Genomic DNA, 17,376 nt, shown 5'->3' on the forward strand with positions numbered 1-17,376 from the left:
TGAAATCCAATGAATAAAAGGGACGGGCTAGGGGCAGTCAGGCTGGGGAGGAAAGGGCTAGATCAGGGGTCTTCAAACTATGGCCCTCCAGTTGTTCAGGAACTACAATTCCCATCATGCCTAGTCATGGCTGTGAATGTCAGAGGTTTACAAATCCTTAATGGGATGTGTAGTTCCACAACAGCTGGAGGGCCGTAGTTTGAGGATCCTTGAGCTAGATGATCCCAATGACTAAGCTCCTGGGGGCGGAGTGAAACATGTTGGGGGGCGTGGCCTGCCTGAAATCTAGGCTGAGGTTGCCACCTACACACACATCTTAGGGACAGCATCGATGTGCGGCTACAAGGAGTCCTTCCTTAAGCTTGAATGAGTTAGATGATGCTCAATATTCTCCGGCCAGGAGATGAGGTGGACTCTGTGTGACTTGCTGCAGTTTCTAATGCAGATTGTGAGAAGCTCACAGTGTTCAGTGAAATCAGAGTAAGCCATTTCCAGTCCAGGAGAGGAGCCGGTGTGCAAGACTGAAGGGGAGGCCGGTGTTAAGCTTTAAGGATCATGTTTGCCAATAGAGGATTTTATGAAATGCGTTACATTGCAGTGAAGAACACACCCCGGGTTCACGTTCAGGGTCACCTATGCCAGACACGCTACTTATGTTTTATAGCACATAGTGCCGCGTACGCCTGGGCATGCAGCACGCACTCCGTATGAATGCGGCAGCCTTCCTGAATGACACAGATTAAAGTCATTCTTTCTAGTAATTTGCAGCAGCCGCGTTAGCCGATCTGACGAGTTCTACTAGAAAATCTTGTTAGCCAGGGAATAGCTTAGAAACATCCCCCCCCCCCCCCCCTCCCATCTGTATTCTGCCCGTCACCGTGGGACATCCAATAGCAGGCATCTGGCAGGACTGCTCTCACAAAGCAACACTAACAGGGTGGTGTGGCTGGAGACGTCAGCTCAATCACTATGCGCGTCTGAATCACTGAGGTTGTGTGAAAATTATTTTGTATTAGTCTTGGGGAGGTTGAGACTCCAGAATAGCCGGCTACTGCCACCGCCGAAGGCAACGAGGGGTCCACAGGACTAAAGGACATCCAGAGGATCTGCGCGGCTGCTGCGGCGGACTGGCAATATGCTGAACTTTGCAAGGAATGCACGGAGATGCTGACCTGGCTTCTACAGCGGTATTGTCTGATGTGTCTCACTTCCTTTGTGCTCTGATGTCAAAGGTTTTCCAGTGCCTAAGTGCGAGGTGCGTACACCCCTCACCCCTCACCTCTCAGCCTAACTTGGGCACTTGAGTGTCAGCCGGCTTCTATAGGGACACCAAAGCTGAAATTTTCCTCTTTGTCTGAATCCTTTTATCTGCAATACACAATGTATCTTTGTTCCAGTGCTAATGCGTTCAATGAACTTGCCTAGGAATTCAGTCGTATTTCCGTTTTTCCATTTATGCGATAGTAAATGTGATAGCGTACTATAGACATAAACTTCAGACTGGTGGGTGCCAAGTCTATGAATCGGTCTGTATATTTCTAACTATCATGTGGGAAATCGGTGAAAATGGATGGCTGAGAGATCAGTGATATGCTTGTTTGAATCGTTGGCAGGTTTGTTCATTAGATCTACAATGTATCCTCTGGTTTGCAGGGATAGTCCCTGGTTTGTTCATTCGATCTACAGTGTAACCCCTGGTTTGCAGGGATAGCCTCCGGTTTGTTAGATCTACAATGTATCCTCTGGTTTGCAGGGATAGTCTCTGGTTTGTTAGATCTACAATGTATCCTCTGGTTTGCAGGGATAGTCTCTGGTTTGTTAGATCTACAATGTATCCTCTGGTTTGCAGGGATAGCCTCCAGTTTATATCCTCTGGTTTGCAGGGATAGTCCCTGGTTTGTTCATTCGATCTACAGTGTATCCCCTGGTTTGCAGGGATAGCCTCTGGTTTGTTAGATCTACAATGTATCCCCTGGTTTGGAGGGATAGTCTTCGGCTTGTTCATTAGATCTACAATGTACCAACCTACATTGTAGGATTGACGATGTAGGTTGGTTCATTTGAACTACAATGTATCCTCTGGTTTAGAGGGTTAGTCTCAGGTTTGTTCATTAGATCTACAGTGTACAAACCTACATTTGTAAGATCTACAATGTAGGTTGGTTCATTAGATCTACAATGTATCCTCTGGTTTGGAGGGATAGTCTCAGATTGGTTCATTAGATCTACAATGTATCCTCTGGTTTGGAGGGATAGTCTCAGATTGGTTCATTAGATCTACAATGTATCATCTGGTTTGGAGGTATGGTCTCAGGTTTGTTTATTCATGCTACAATGTATCATCTGGTTTGGAGGGATAATCTCAGGGTTGGTTCATTAGATCTATAATGTATCATCTGGTTTGGTTTGGAGGTATGGTCTCAGGTTGGTTCTTTTAGATCTACAATGTATTATCTGGTTTGCAAATAGTCTCTGGTTTGTTCATTGGATCTACAATGTATCCTCTGGTTTGGAGGTATGGTCTCAGACTGGTTCATCAGATCTACAATGTATCCTCTGGTTTGCAGGGATAGTCCCCAGGTTGGGTCATTAGCACTACAATGTATCCTCTGGTTTGAAGGGATAATCTCAGGTTGGTTCATCAGATCTACAATGTATCCTCTAATTTGCAGGGATAGTCCCAGGTTGGTTCATTAGCATTACAATGTATCCTCCGCTTTGGAGGGATAGTCTCAGGCTTGTCCATTTGAACTACAATACATTATCTGGTTTGCAGGTATGGTCTCAGGTTTTTGCATTAGAACTACAATGTATCATTTGGTTTGCAGGGATAATCTCAGACTTGTTAGGACTACAATGTATCATTTGGTTTGCAGGGATAGTCTCAGATTATGAAGGTTTGTTCCTGAACATTTTTGTTCCTGAGGCTCTATTCACATTACCGTGTGTCTAAAGTTGCACGATTTCCAGTTTGATGCGACTTTTGGTGTGATTTTTGGTCAGACATTTCATTCTGTGGATCAAAGTCTCATCAAAAATCATGTAGGCACCTTTTTAAAGTTGCAGCCACTTAAATCGCACCAGTTTTGAATGGGTGCCATTGAAAAGAATGGGGTGCGACTTGTCATGCGATTTTGATGTCCAAAGTCGTATTACAATTAGGACAAGTGTGAATAGAGCCTTTAACTGTGTATAGTAATAATAATAATTGTATATATTTACCTATTTTCACCCTGCTCCGGTCTGGTCACATGATCCTGCTCCGGTCTGGTCACATGATCCTGCTCCGGTCTGGTCACATGATCCTGCTCCGGTCACATGATCCTGCTCCGGTCTGGTCACATGATCCTACTCCTCTGTGTCAGCCAGCGGCTGCTGCAGGGGAGAGGAGGGCGTACCGACAGCTGGAACATGGGAGCCTATGGGTGACATCCCTGCTCTCAGAATTTGCTGCCCGAACATTACCTGCATCCAATTAGATGCAGCCGCTGTTCAGGTATCTGGCTGCCCAAACACAATGGCCGCAGTGGGAGATTCCTCCATCCAGGCTGTATACCGTGGATGGGGGAATCTTTTGGAGTGTTTTCCTTCAGCCTGCAGTTTTAATGAAAATAATCTGTGTGCATGCCCAGCATTATTACTCTCTGCAAGTCATCCTGGCATGGTCTGTCTGATATAGGAAAAAAAAAAAAAACAGCTGACCAAGGTGGCCGTAGACCATGTGATCTCTGCCTAGGCTTTGGTTCCAGGTAACTTGCCAGCGAGATGCCTTTCTTCCTTTCTTCTTCCTGAAAGTAGTAATAGTTTGGTAATGCTGACATGTGCCATACCGATTCATGTCATGCCCTAAATTTTAATGATCGGTCCAGTTCAATAAAACGTTTACTATACATTTTATAGCGCTCTGTGGTTCTAAGACCGCATTGCTTGTGTCCTTGGAAATAAAAATAAAAGGATAGCTGTGTCTTGTAGACCCGGCACTGAAAAGCTTAGCGGCCCTTTAATCAAAATGCGAAGTTTGCATGTACTTTACACTGAGGCTTGACAAATTTGCTTGGAATCTAGGAGCCGTCAAAAAAAGTTAGGAGCCAGTTTCTTTCAACGAACAAAGCTTTATTTTTAATGACAAATCCCCCTTCTCTTATGTAGCCTTGATGTGTATCTTTACAGATGCACAATGCAGGTTTACACACATTTATGCCTCTCAACTATTGCCCATTAACCTTATTGGGATCCCTAAGAACTTAGTGCCTTTAAAATCGTTAAGTACAGCACATGCTGAGACTTGTAGTTCTGTCACAGCCTTCAATAGAGGTACAGCACATGCTGAGACTTGCAGTTCTATCAGTCTGCAATGGGGGTACAGCACATGCGGGGTCTTGCAGTTCTTCTATCAGTCTGCAATGGGGGTACAGCCCATGCTGAGACTTGTAGTTCTGTCACACCCTTCAATAGATGTACACCACATGCTGGGACTTGCAGTTCTATCATTCTGCAATGGGGGTAGAGCACATGCTGGGACTTGCAGTTCTTAAATCAGTCTGCAATGGGGGTAGAGCACATGCTGGGACTTGCAGTTCTTACATCATTCTGCAATGGGGGTAGAGCACATGCTGGGACTTGCAGTTCTTCTATCAGTCTGCAGTGGGGGTACAGCACATGCTGGGACTTGCAGTTTTGCCAGTCTGCAATGGAGGTACAGCACATGCTGGCACTTGTAGTTCTATCACAGTCTGCAATGGAGGTACAGCACATGCTGGCACTTGTAGTTCTATCAGTCTGCAATGGAGGTACAGCACATGCTGGCACTTGTAGTTCTATCACAGTCTGCAATGGAGGTACAGCACATGCTGGCACTTGAAGTTCTATCACAGTCTGCAATGGAGGTACAGCACATGCTGGCACTTGTAGTTCTATCACAGTCTGCAATGGAGGTACAGCACATGCTGGCACTTGTTGTCCCCCAGCAGCCCCTACCCCTTGTGTTCACCCACTCAGGTGGTATTCCTATACTATTGGCACAGGTGTTTATTGCCCTGTCATAGATGATACAACACCCCTCCAGCCCAGTGTTCAGACCCCTGCCCAACCATCTGCCACCCGCTCCATCCCTGCCCCCGGGGGCTTCTCAGGCCTGCTCTATTCCCCTACTTCGCTTGTCAGGGACTCCGCTTCACTACTGAAACCCAGGCACCCCTGCCTCAGCCAATCGCCGCTCGGCAACTTCAGATTGGTGGGGCGCTCACCCAATGGCAAGACGTGGTGGTTAAAAGCTGCAAAAGCAGCCTCAGGGCCAGGCTTGGAGTGTGCAAAGTGGTGTCAGCTTGAACTGTGTGATCCCAGTGAATGGGTGGACAAAAGCCCAGGTGCCAGGACACAATTTCTAGTCGACCTGGCGCCTGGGATTTGTTGAGCCCTTCTTTAGACGCCCCAGTAAAACCCAGTTAAACATAATAGCGAAAAATAAATACTTGCCTTACATGACTGCCTGTGGTGCCTAAGAGGCAAGATCCCAAATGGTATGAAAAGACGCTCTTGCACTGTGCTGGATTTGGGATCCTTTTGCTTTCCCTGGATTTCACAGACAGCCTGTGGTGTCTTCCTCCCCTGGGCCCTACAAGCAAAACCTGGGGGTGCTGTACTATGGTGGCACTGATACGGTCTCGGTTATTCTTGTAATGCCCCAAAACTATACAGATAACGTCTTAAATAATAAGATTATGTTCCTGCTTAACGTAGTGAACTCTGGTCTTCCCGTGCCTCCGCTTGTCACTGAAGCTCTAATTAGAAGAGAAATAATCTCAGCTGAATATAATTTATTTTGCATATTCATTAGCCTGTTTTACAGCCTGGTACCTCTGAGGCTATGCCTGGCAATTCATCTGCAAATGGCATTTTGTAAGCTGCATTTTCTGCCAGTGACACTATACTGATAGGTTGCCCTGAGGGTCCAGCTACAGCCATGGACAGATTTGTTGGTACCCTTCCACGAACAAAGGAGAACCTAACTTGAAAACTGCCACAAATAATTAGCTTCCATCATTGATTAAATATTTATTAAAAAAATAGGGTTTGCTTTTGATTCATTGTTTAATCGTAAATGAAAATGGGACCTTTAACCCCCTGTTGCCCAACCTGTGGCCTTTTGCAGCCCTCATGGGCCCCTACAGATCTGCGTTTCCCTATTGCCCTGTTTTTACCAGTGATTTATAGCAGTCACAAGTAATGTCTCCAGTCTGACGGTCTCCCGAAGCATGTCTATGATGACAATCATGGCAAAAATCGCACAGTGTTTGGGATGCCATTGAGAACAAATGCCACCCAAACGCGTTGCGTGTTTTGCAGTGTTTGCTATGGCAGAATCGCAGTCCGACTTGCAGACGATTTGGATCCACGATTCCAAATTGCAAAGTGTGAGTGAAGATTTATTTTACTGATTACAGAAAACGTTTTTAGTGCCTTTTCACATCAGCGGCGCCCGTTTCGATCGCAGTGATTCCGTAACCTGATCCACCCCCGAATGAGAGCAGAACGGTGGATGAGACTTTTTTTGGCATCTTTGTCTGTTTTTAGTTTTGTTCCTCACTGAGCTTAACCAATACATGTTAGGTCTATGGGCAGGCAGATGTTTACATCCTTTTACCACCAGTTTAGCACTTTAAGTAACAATAACAAACAAAGCGCAAACCTTGCAACCTTTTTATTTTTTCCCAGGCCTAGCTGGACTCAAAGGTATTCTTATGTATAGCATTGCAACACCTAGTATCTTGTATCACATAATATCATCATGTATCACAATGTGACGCATAGAGTATCATCTTGTATCACAATGTATCATCTTGCATTACATAATATCATAGTAACGCCTTGTTTCACATAGTATCGCCTTGTATCGCATAGAATCGCCTTGTATCATAGTATTTACATTTATTACATGTACTTGTATAGCGCCGTTGCAGCTATGTACGCAACACTTTACATATATATATATATATATTATACATTCACACCTCTGCCCTCAAGGAGCTTACAATCGAAGGTCCCTAACTCCCATTCAGACATACAGTATCTCACAAGTGAGTACACCCCTCACATTTTTGTAAATATTGTATTATATTTTTTCATGTGACAACACTGAAGAAATGAGACTTTGCTACAATGTAAAGTAGTGAGTGTACAGCTTGTATAACAGTGTAAATTTGCTGTCCCCTCAAAATAACTCAACACACAGCCATTAATGTCTAAACCGCTGGCAACAAAAGTGAGTACACCCATAAGTGAAAATGTCAACATTGGGGCCCAATTAGTCATTTTCCCTCCCTGGTGTCATGTGACTCGTTAGTGTTACAAGGTCTCAGGTGTGAATGGGGAGCAGGTGTGTTAAATTTGGCGTTATCGCTTTCACTCTTACTGGTCACTGGAAGTTCAACATGGCACCTCATGGCAAAGAACTCTGAGGATCTGAAATAAAGTATTGTTGCTCTGCATGAAGATGGCCTAGGCTATAAGAAGATTGCCAGGACCCTGAAACTGAGCTGCAGCACGGTGGCCAAGACCATACAGCGGTTTACCAGGACAGGTTCCACTCAGAACAGGCCTCGCCATGGTCTATCAAAGAAGTTGAGTGTACGTGCTCAGCGTCATATCCAGAGGTTGTCTTTGGGAAATAGAGGTATGAGTGCTGCCAGCATTGCTGCAGTGGTTGAAGGGGTGGGGAGGTGGGGGGGTCAGCCTGTCAGTGCTCAGACCATACGCCGCACACTGCATCAAATTGGTCTGCATGGCTGTCGTCCCAGAAGGAAGCCTCTTCTAAATATGATGCACAAGAAAGCCTGCAAACAGTTTGCTGAAGACAAGCAGACTAAGGACATGGATTACTGGAACCATCTCCTGTGGTCTGATGAAACCAAGATAAACTTATTTGGTTCAGATGGTGTCAAGCGTGTGTGGAGGCAACCAGGTGAGGAGTACAAAGACAAGTGTGTCTTGCCTACAGTCAGGCATGGTGGTGGGAGTGTCATGGTCTGGGGCTGCATGAGTGGTGCTGGCACTGGGGAGCTACAGTTCATTGAGGGAACCATGAATGCCAACATGTACTGTGACATACTGAAGCAGAGCATGATCCCCTCCCTCCGGAGACTGGGCCACAGGGCAGTATTCCAACATAATGACCCCAAACACACCTCCAAGACAACCACTGCCCTGCTAAAGAAGCTGAGGGTAAAGGTGATGGACTGGCCAAGCATGTCTCCAGACCTAAACCCTATTGAGCATCTGTGGGGTATCCTCAAACGGAAGGTGGAGGAGCGTAAGGTCTCGAACATCCACCAGCTTTGTGATGTCGTCATGGAGGAGTGGAAGAGGACTGCAGTGGCAACCTGTGAAGCTCTGGTGAACTCCATGCCCAAGAGGGTTAAGGCAGTGCTGGAAAATAATGGTGGCCACACAAAATATTGAACACTTTGGACTCAATTTGGACATTGTCACTTAGGGGTGTACTCACTTTTGTTGCCAGCGGTTTAGACATTAATGGCTGTGTGAGTTATTTTGAGGGGACAGTAAATTTACACTGTTATACAAGCTGTACACTCACTACTTTACATTGTAGCAAAGTGTCATTTCTTCAGTGTTGCATGAAAAGATAGAATAAAATATTTACCATCATGTGAGGGGTGTACTCACTCACCCTTGTGACATACTGTATATGTACTGGGCTCAATTTAGACCGGAGCCAATTAACCTACCAGAATGTCTTTGGAGTGTGGAAACCGGAGTACCCAGAGGAAACACGCAGGCACAGGGGGGACATACAAACTCTATGAAGGTAGTGCCATGGTTGGTATTTGAACCGAGGCCCCTAGTGCTGCCAGTATCATATTGAGTCGTTTTTGTGTTGCATTTATCCTATTGTATCATTTGTGTGCCATAGTATCATCATATTGTATCACATAATATATTGAATCATTTTTGTACAGCATTGTATCAGTATCATATTGTAGCATTTTGTACAGCATTGTCACGTTGTATCAAATTATATCACAAATGTCCACTTACATCTGCCTGCCCATAATGCTCGACTGAAAGGACCTCAAATTTGAAATATTACTGTAATCCAGTTATTTATAATCTCTTTGTAGGGGGACCAACAAATCCCTTCAGACTATGTTAGATTAGATTTGTAGAATAAACAGTAAAGTAAAACAATCATTTACTTTATGACATACTATAGACAGGCAGGTATACAGTACATGAGATAATTGCTTTTTATTTGGAATGAGGCATTGTTTGAAGGAGCTATAAGGGTACCAAGAATTCTGTCCATGGTTGTAAACCTTCGCCCTCTTTGTTTCGCCCATTGCTCCCTGATATGTATACAATCGCTCCCAATTACCAGTATCTAATGATTAGCATACCAGATTGTCCAGCAAAGATGACCTTATGTTTGTCATTGTGTAGTAAAATCGCCCTTGTACTGCTGTAAAAAGAATCCTTTGTTTCTGGTCTCCTTTCCAGACTGCACTGTAATCTACTTTACATAAACCATCTAGCAGACATCTGCTCTGTTTTTCCTTTTTTTATCTCCTCATTTTTTTTTTTTTTTTGCTGTTACACGTTTGAGTCTTACTATGGCAAAAGAAGTCCTTTTTTTTTCTTTTGGCAGCTTTTGAACCAGAACAAGCGGGCTTCAAGAACGGGAACAGAGAACTCCTTAGATGCCGGGGTCCAAAGGGTGTGCTTGTCTGAATGGTTCCCTATACCCAACCTCTCAGCAGAGCTTTACCTTGCAGCACATTGTGTTTTCAATATAAAAGCTGCTTTTAGCTTCTAGCCATATATGACAGTCTTTTTACTTGTCATTCACTTTGCCACCGGGACATATCACAGGATACAAAGGGTTGTCTTCGGTAGGGAATTCATGTGGAATTTATCAACAGGAGTGTCATGTGAGAAAAAAAAAAAGTTAAATAGTCCATTTTATAGCTTTAATTTTTCAGACATATTGACTGGAAATTGCCAAACCTTGGGTGAGACTTCAGGAGGATTTTTCTAAGGCTAGCTGTACACAGTGTCTGATAAAGTGCATCCAGCACCCGGCTTTCCTTCAAATGCTCTGTTCTCAAGTTCAACTGGGGGGAGCGGCAATTGTTTTAGGCGAAGTTCACATGTAGGCGTTTTTGGGGCGTTTTTTCTGCTCTAGGATCAGCTCATAAAACGCCCAACAAGACAAATCCTATTCATTTCAATGGCCCCTGTTCACATCTGAGCGTTTTGAGGTTTTAAGCAAAACGCCCAACGCTCAAAAAAGTACACGAGCTTCTTTTTAGGGCACATTACAGGCGTTTTTTTTTATTTTTTATTTTCCATTGCTTACTAGTTAATCTAAAAACGTCTGCACAATAACACCTGAAAAACGCTCATAAAAACGCCTGTAAATAGCAACGCCAAGATTTATTTAAATAATAAACATGTTATACTTACCTGCTCTGAGCAATAGCTTTACACAGAGCAGTCCTGATCCTTCTCCTCTCGGGTTACCTGCTGCCCCCACAACCCCCCCCCCCGCCGAGTGCTCACCATATGAAGCTGCTGCCTATAGCCGCACTTGTGCGTTCTCGATCCTGAGCTAGACTGTTTGCATCTATTCAGACACAGCCTGGCTCGGCCCATTTCTCTGCTCACAGGTTTTTACTGACAGCAACAGGAGCCTATGGCTCCCGCTACCTCATCCAAGCCTATGAGAGCGGGGGGAGAAGAGCTGCTGCAGATGCTTCTCAGGTAAGTATTTAGGGGAGAAGCTACTATTTTTTAAAAGGGTTTTTTTTATTTATTTTTTTAATCCTAATGCAGAGACTGCATTTAAAGTGGGGCTCTGCTTGTTTGCACTCTCTCGATTTTACCCCCCCCCCCCCCCTCCGCTGCCACATTTTTACACCTTTTCAGGCGGGAGCAGATACCTGTGGTAAGACTGGTACAATCAAATCATTGTGTGGCAATTTATGTAATTTGCAGCCCCACCCCCCCCTCCCCCCCCCCCCCCGCTTCCTTCTGGGAGACACACAGGTCCCAGAAGGCACTGCGACTATTGAGAGAGTGCAGTGAACCCGCAAAACTTCACTTCCGGTTTCCCTTAGTGAAGATGCCGACGCCTGCACCCAGAGCCGATGGATGGATCGGCTTGGGGTGCCGACATCGTGGGCTCCCTGGACAGGTAAGTGTCCTAATATTAGGTCAGCAGCTACAGAATTTGTAGCTGCTGAATTTTAATTTTTTTCCCCAGCTGGAACACCTCCTTGAAGGTAAAAAAAAAAGTCTTTTTTTTTTTTTTTCCACCCCAGAAATAGATCTTTCTTTTGGTGGTATTTAATTACCTCTGCGGTTTTTATTTTTTATTTATTTATTTTTTTTGCGCTATAAACAAAGAGCAACAATTATGAAAAATAAGGCTACATTCACACCTGAGCGTAGCGTTTTTGCGCGTTTTTTACTGCGATTTTTATGGCGATTTACAGGCGTTTTTTGTGCAGGCGTTTTTAGATTGAATAGAGACCAATGGAAAACACCTGTAATCTGCCCAAAAAGAAGCTCATGTACTTTTTTGAGCGTTGGGCGTTTTGCTTACAGCGTCAAAACGCTCAGCTGTGAACAGGGGCCATTGAAATGAATAGGATTTGTCTTGTTGGGCGTTTTTAGAGCTGATCCTAGAGCAGAAAAACTCCCCCAAAACGCCTAGATGTGAACGGAGCCTAAAGGACAATATTTTTTGCTTTCTGCTATAAAACACATCCAATAAAAATTCATTCGTTTAAGCCAATATATATTCTGCTACATATGTTTGGTATAAAAAAAAAATAAAAAAAATCCTAATAAGCTTATATTGATTGGTTTGCGCAAAATGTATGGGATGTATGTATTTATATATATATATATTTTTTTTTTTTTTACTAGTAATTGCGGGGATCAGCGACTTATAGCAGAACTGCGATATTGCGGCGGACTGTCGGACACTGACACTTTTGTTATCAGTGCTTAAAACCTATGCACCGTCACAGTATGAATGACACTGGCTGGGCAGGTGTTAACGTCGGAGGCAATCAAAGGGTTAACTGTGTGTTTGTTTTTTTTTTAGCTAGTGGTGTACTGTGTGGGAGGAGCTTTTACTAGTGGAAGACATGGATCCTAGTGCTTTGCAGGAACACAGGATCCATGCCTTCCCTCCTGTCAGAACGGCAAACTGCCTTGTTTATATAGGCAGACAGCCATTCTGGCTCCCTGCCTTATGATTGGCTGGCGGACATTGAGACCGCGGTACCCGCAGATCAGCTCCCGCTGTGTATATTTACAGTAGGAGCGGGCTTACACACCCCCCTACCTGGAAGTGTTGGATCGTGTGCTAGGTGCGTGATCTGGCGCAGCAGAGACTTTACCACCGTATATGGTCAGCAAGTGGTTAAAGGAGAAGTCAACCACATAACGAAAAAAGAAAGCGAACTGCAGGGGTTAAATGCTCATTAGGGAGAGATGAAAAGGCAATATCACTTACCCTGCACCCTGTTGCAGCACTCTCCTCCCCAAACCCCCGCCCCCCCCGCTCTAAGCCCCGGTCTGTGGGCAGAGCCTCTTCATTATCACCTACAGTACAGGGACAATCACCCAGTATTGTATACAGAGGAAGCTGGAGTCCCACTGGAGCTGGTCGCAGATTACAGAGCAGAATGAGGACCACCAATCCCAGCGCAGGAAGGAGCTTTTGGAAGCGAGGAGTAAGGCAGGTGTCTTATTCCTCTCCCCCCTAGTTTAAATAAGCATTTAATCCTTGTATTGGGGGGGGGGGGGGGCATTGCAAGGGGGGGATTTATTTATTTTTTGTTGAGCGATCAATTTGAAACCACCTCCCACCCCCATTAGCTTTTCTAGCTGCGATCATCTTGAGTAAGGGCAGGTGATTCATGTAGAAATTTACTTCCTGAAATCCATCTGCCCTTAGCTCAGGAAAGGTAGCCTTAAGGCCCGTACACACGATAAGAAAATCTGAAGGGAAATTTCGTCCCGACGACTGATCTGCCGATTTTCGGATTGTTAGTATGGTGCTTTCAACAGCCGACTCCGACTTTTTCGGCCGACAAAATCCTGATGTGCCGGCTATATAATTTTTGTCGTCAGTCAACACAACGTCCGATTTTCGTCTCATTAGTACAGATTTTGACTGAAAAAAATCTTAAGAGCAAGACTAGGCATGCTCAGAGACGAAAGAACGCATAGAAAGCAATCCAACACATGACATCACTTCTGTCGTACGGGAAAATTCGTGTGAAAATAACCTCTTCACTTTCCATATGAGACTAGCGTGCCACAAAACAACGGACGACAGATCGTTCGATAATCTGATCGTGTGTACGGGGCTTTAGCTCCGGAGGCAGGAGGGAGTGCTGAGCTGAGGGATTCCCCTCCTCCCATGAAGACTCCTGGGATATATAAAATCATTGTGGCCCAGGCCAGAAACCAGGAAGCAACTGAAGAAATTTAAAAAATAAACATTTAAAAAGAGTAAATATTCTTTACCTTCTACCTTCCTATCTATTTATTTACTAATGCTAGCAGCATATGGATTACAAATGGTTCATGTTGAGTCTGTACTGTACTTCCTGTCCTGGGTTTCCTTTAGACATTCTATTCATATCTGGCCTTTTACTGGCCGAGAAAATGCTGACATGTAAATACTGCAATCATTACATTTACTTCACCTGTCATTAACCACTTCAGCTCCGGAAGGTTTTACCCCCTTAATGACTAAGCCATTTTTTGCGATTCGGCACTGCGTTACTTTAACAATTGTGCATTAATACTGTTGCTTAAAGTGTAGTTCCACCCAAATTTTATACTTACCTCCATCTTCTCGCTCCGGGTCACCTGAAAAACAAATGGCTAATCGCATTTTTTTTTTTTTTTTACTTGCCTCGTAGCGAGGAAAATATACTTACCTTCCTTCTTCCTCCTTCCTCGGCCGCGGCCCGTCGTCACTTCCTGGCTCTGCAATGATTCCTGGGAGCTTAACGTCATCGCTCCCAGGAATCATTGCACCGGCCCCGACGTCAGTTCCGGGGCGCGCGCGTCATCCCCTTCTAAACAGCTTCTGGGCATGCCCAGAAGCTGTGGAGGGATGGCGCGCACGCCCCGGAAGTGACGGCGGGGCCGGCGCAGGGCATCGTGGGACCGAAGAAGGCGGAAGAGGATCGCGCTGGCTTCAAGCTGCCCACATCTGAGATGGCAGCGCTGGACAAGACTTTTTCAAGGTAAGTATTTGTCCTAACAGGTAAGTGCAACCCGGGACAGATCGGAGGCTATCCATTGTGGAATGTACTAGCCCTGACTGTCCCGGGGGTATTTAAAAAAAAAAAAATTCCAGGGTGGAACTCTGCTTTAAGACCCCATTCACACTAGCGCGACTTGTCAGGCGACTTGGTCGCCTGACAAGTCGCGGTCGGTCGCCTGCCATTGATTAGCACAGGACCCGTTCTAATAGGAGCGACACAAGTCGCTCCGACTTAGAAAAAGGGTCCTGTACTACTTTGGGGCGACCTGGAGCGACCTGCATTGACTTCAATTATATGAAGTCTGTTCAAGTTGCGCCGAGGTCGCGGTGCGTGCTGTGCACCGTGACTTCACAGGTCGCCCCTGTCTGAACGGGGTCTTATACTTTTTTCTATTTTTGTTTGGATTTTATATGTTAAATATCAAATATTTAAAAAAAAAACAATTGTGCAGTCGTGCAACACTGTACCCTAATGCAATTAATGTCCTTTTTTTTTTTTCCCCCCACAAATAGAGCTTTCTTTTGATGGTATTTGATCACCCCTGCGGTTTATAGATTTTGCCCTATAAACAAAAAAAGAGCGACAATTTTGAAAATAATATTTTTTACTTTCTGCTATAGAACATTCCCAATAAAAAAAAAAAAGTAAAAAAACAAAATTATTTTTCAGTTTAGGCCAATTTTTATTCTGCTACATATTTTTAGTAAAAAAAAATCGCCAAAAAGCGTATATTGGTTATAGCGTTTACAAACTATGGGATAGATTTTTGGACACTTTATTAATAATGGCGGCGATCAGCGATTTGTTTACATAGGCAAGCGACTCTCCTGTCAGTTTCCCTGCGGTGATCGAGCCTGCTTATCCTGCGGTCTGGCTCCCACTGTCTAATCACAGTCCGCGTGCACATAATCGCGTAGATCTACGTGATTATGCGCAGCCGAGCCACCCTGCCACAGTAAATCTGCGTGGGGGGTGGTCGGCAAGTGGGTAAACACCGCCAAATCACATACCTGTAAGTCATTTTGGCTTCAAGTGGTTGTATATACAGCTTTAGGCATCACCCCAGTACCATTTTTGAGAGCCGGCGGTTGACTCTCTTGTTAGAACAACCGATGCAGCGAAGCGGCCACTCGGCTGTTACATGTCATGTATGACATCATAACTTCTAGCAGTGACGGGTATGACATCATTACTTCTAGCAGTGACGGGTATGACATCATTACTTCTAGCAGTGACGGGTATGACATCATTACTTCTAGCAGTGACAGGTATGTCTCCGTTCCAGAGCAGAGATGGAATATTCTAACCGTGAATAGAACAAAACCAAAGAAAATAAAACCAATCCCAATAATTGTGACCCAAATGTGTGTGACCATGTACAGTATAGACAGAGTACTCATTACTTCAACCTATGCTTACTCATGAAATCCTGCGTGCGCAATTTTAAAGCGTGAAATGTTGGATAACTATTTACTTGGCGTAACATTTTTTTTTTGGACTTTGCACATACAGTCTGACTATTCTCTAGCCTGGGGTCTCTGCTAAAAAAAAAATGGAAAAAAAAAAAAATATGTATGTGTGTGTATGTAAAATAAATAAATATATATATATATATATATATATATATATATATATATATATTTGGGGGTTCTAAATTTTCTAACAAAAAATACTGATTTTAACTTGTAAACTTCAAATGTCAAAAAGTCCTGGTCTTCAAGTGGTTAATAATAGTCTTTTCCCTATTTCCCAGCACTCCATCACGTGGTGCAAGATCTGGAAGCAGCCATACAAAGATGAGTCTCCATGGTGCCAGCGGCGGTCACGAACGATCACGGGACAGACGGCGATCAAGTGACAGGTCCCGGGATTCATCCCACGAGAGGGGAGAGAGCCAGCTGACCCCGTGCATCCGAAATGTTACCTCACCCACGCGGCAGCTTCAGAGCGGTACGTGACCTCTTAATATTGACCTCTGATCCATTCTCTGCTTCTCACAGCTATGTCCTCCGCAACAACATAAGTATGTTGAAATGTTTCACCAAACACCCAGGAAAGCTGCCAAAAAATGTGCTCTTTTTTTTTTTTTTTTTTTTTTCCCGTGATGTAAATTACTTAAAACAGAACTAAACCCTTCTATGCTTTTCAGGCAAGGAAGCTGCCATCTTAGTATTTGTTGGATCTGCAAATGCCATGGTGCTGCACATGTGATCAGTTATGACTCCAGGCTTTTGATGGTTTGACAGTTTGGTTGTGAGTACAGGCATACCATTGTAACAGTACAGCTCATATTCCTATTAAACACCTTACTGGTTTGTAGGCACATGTATACTGGGTGCTGAAGCGATCACCAGCTGGCCACTGGATCAGTTACAAGTAAATACATATTCGCCAGCACACCAAAGATCTTGCAAAAGAAGTCCAATAACTTTATTGTAAAGAAGATCACATAAAAAAAAAATATATTGCAACGTTTCGGAGCCACGCAGGGCCCTTTCAGGCATGTGCCTGACGAAGGGGCCCTGCGTGAATGGTCACGTGCCTGACGAAGGGGCCCTTGCGTGAATGGTCGCGTGCCTGACGAAGGGGCCCTTGCGTGAATGGTCGCGTGCCTGGCGAAGGGGCCCTTGCGTGAATGGTCACGTGCCTGGCGAAGGGGCCCTTGCGTGAATGGTCACGTGCCTGGCGAAGGGGCCCTTGCGTGAATGGTCACGTGCCTGGCGAAGGGGCCCTTGCGTGAATGGTCACGTGCCTGGCGAAGGGGCCCTGCGTGGCTCCGAAACGTTGCACTATATTTTTTTGATGTGATCTTCTTTGGCATAAAGTTGTTGGACTTCTTTTGCAAGATCCTTGGTGTGCTGGCGAATATGTATTTACTTGTACCATTGTAACATTCTACTATTCTAGGGAAGTGATCAGGATTTTTTTTTTTTTCATGCTTGCTTATAGCAGTGAATTACATTGCTATAAGCAATCATTTTACTGAATAAAACTGAATCATTTAGTTTGTTTTGTTGTGATTTGGTCAATGCTAATCTCATGGTACAGCTGGGCTGTGATAGGC

General features: G+C 44.5%; 1 protein-coding gene across 2 annotated transcripts in view; it reads left to right on the forward strand.

Annotated features, from left to right (window-relative positions):
* Window positions 1-17,376, forward strand: part of BTBD10 (BTB domain containing 10) — a 98,603-nt gene that overhangs the window by 49,327 nt on the left and 31,900 nt on the right. Inside the window, exons 1-2 of one of the 2 annotated variants that reach the window (XM_082270287.1) lie at window positions 956-1,255; window positions 16,066-16,262. In XM_082270287.1, the coding sequence (XP_082126413.1) occupies window positions 1,155-1,255; window positions 16,066-16,262 (298 nt within the window). In that variant the 5' untranslated portion in view covers window positions 956-1,154. Of the gene's footprint in view, window positions 1-955; window positions 1,256-16,065; window positions 16,263-17,376 lie in introns of those variants that run through there. The other variant, XM_082270286.1, reaches the window with a different exon arrangement.

Source organism: Pelophylax lessonae (genome assembly GCF_965119305.1).
Source record: "Pelophylax lessonae genome assembly, chromosome: 10".
Classification (NCBI taxonomy): Eukaryota; Metazoa; Chordata; class Amphibia; order Anura; family Ranidae; genus Pelophylax; species Pelophylax lessonae.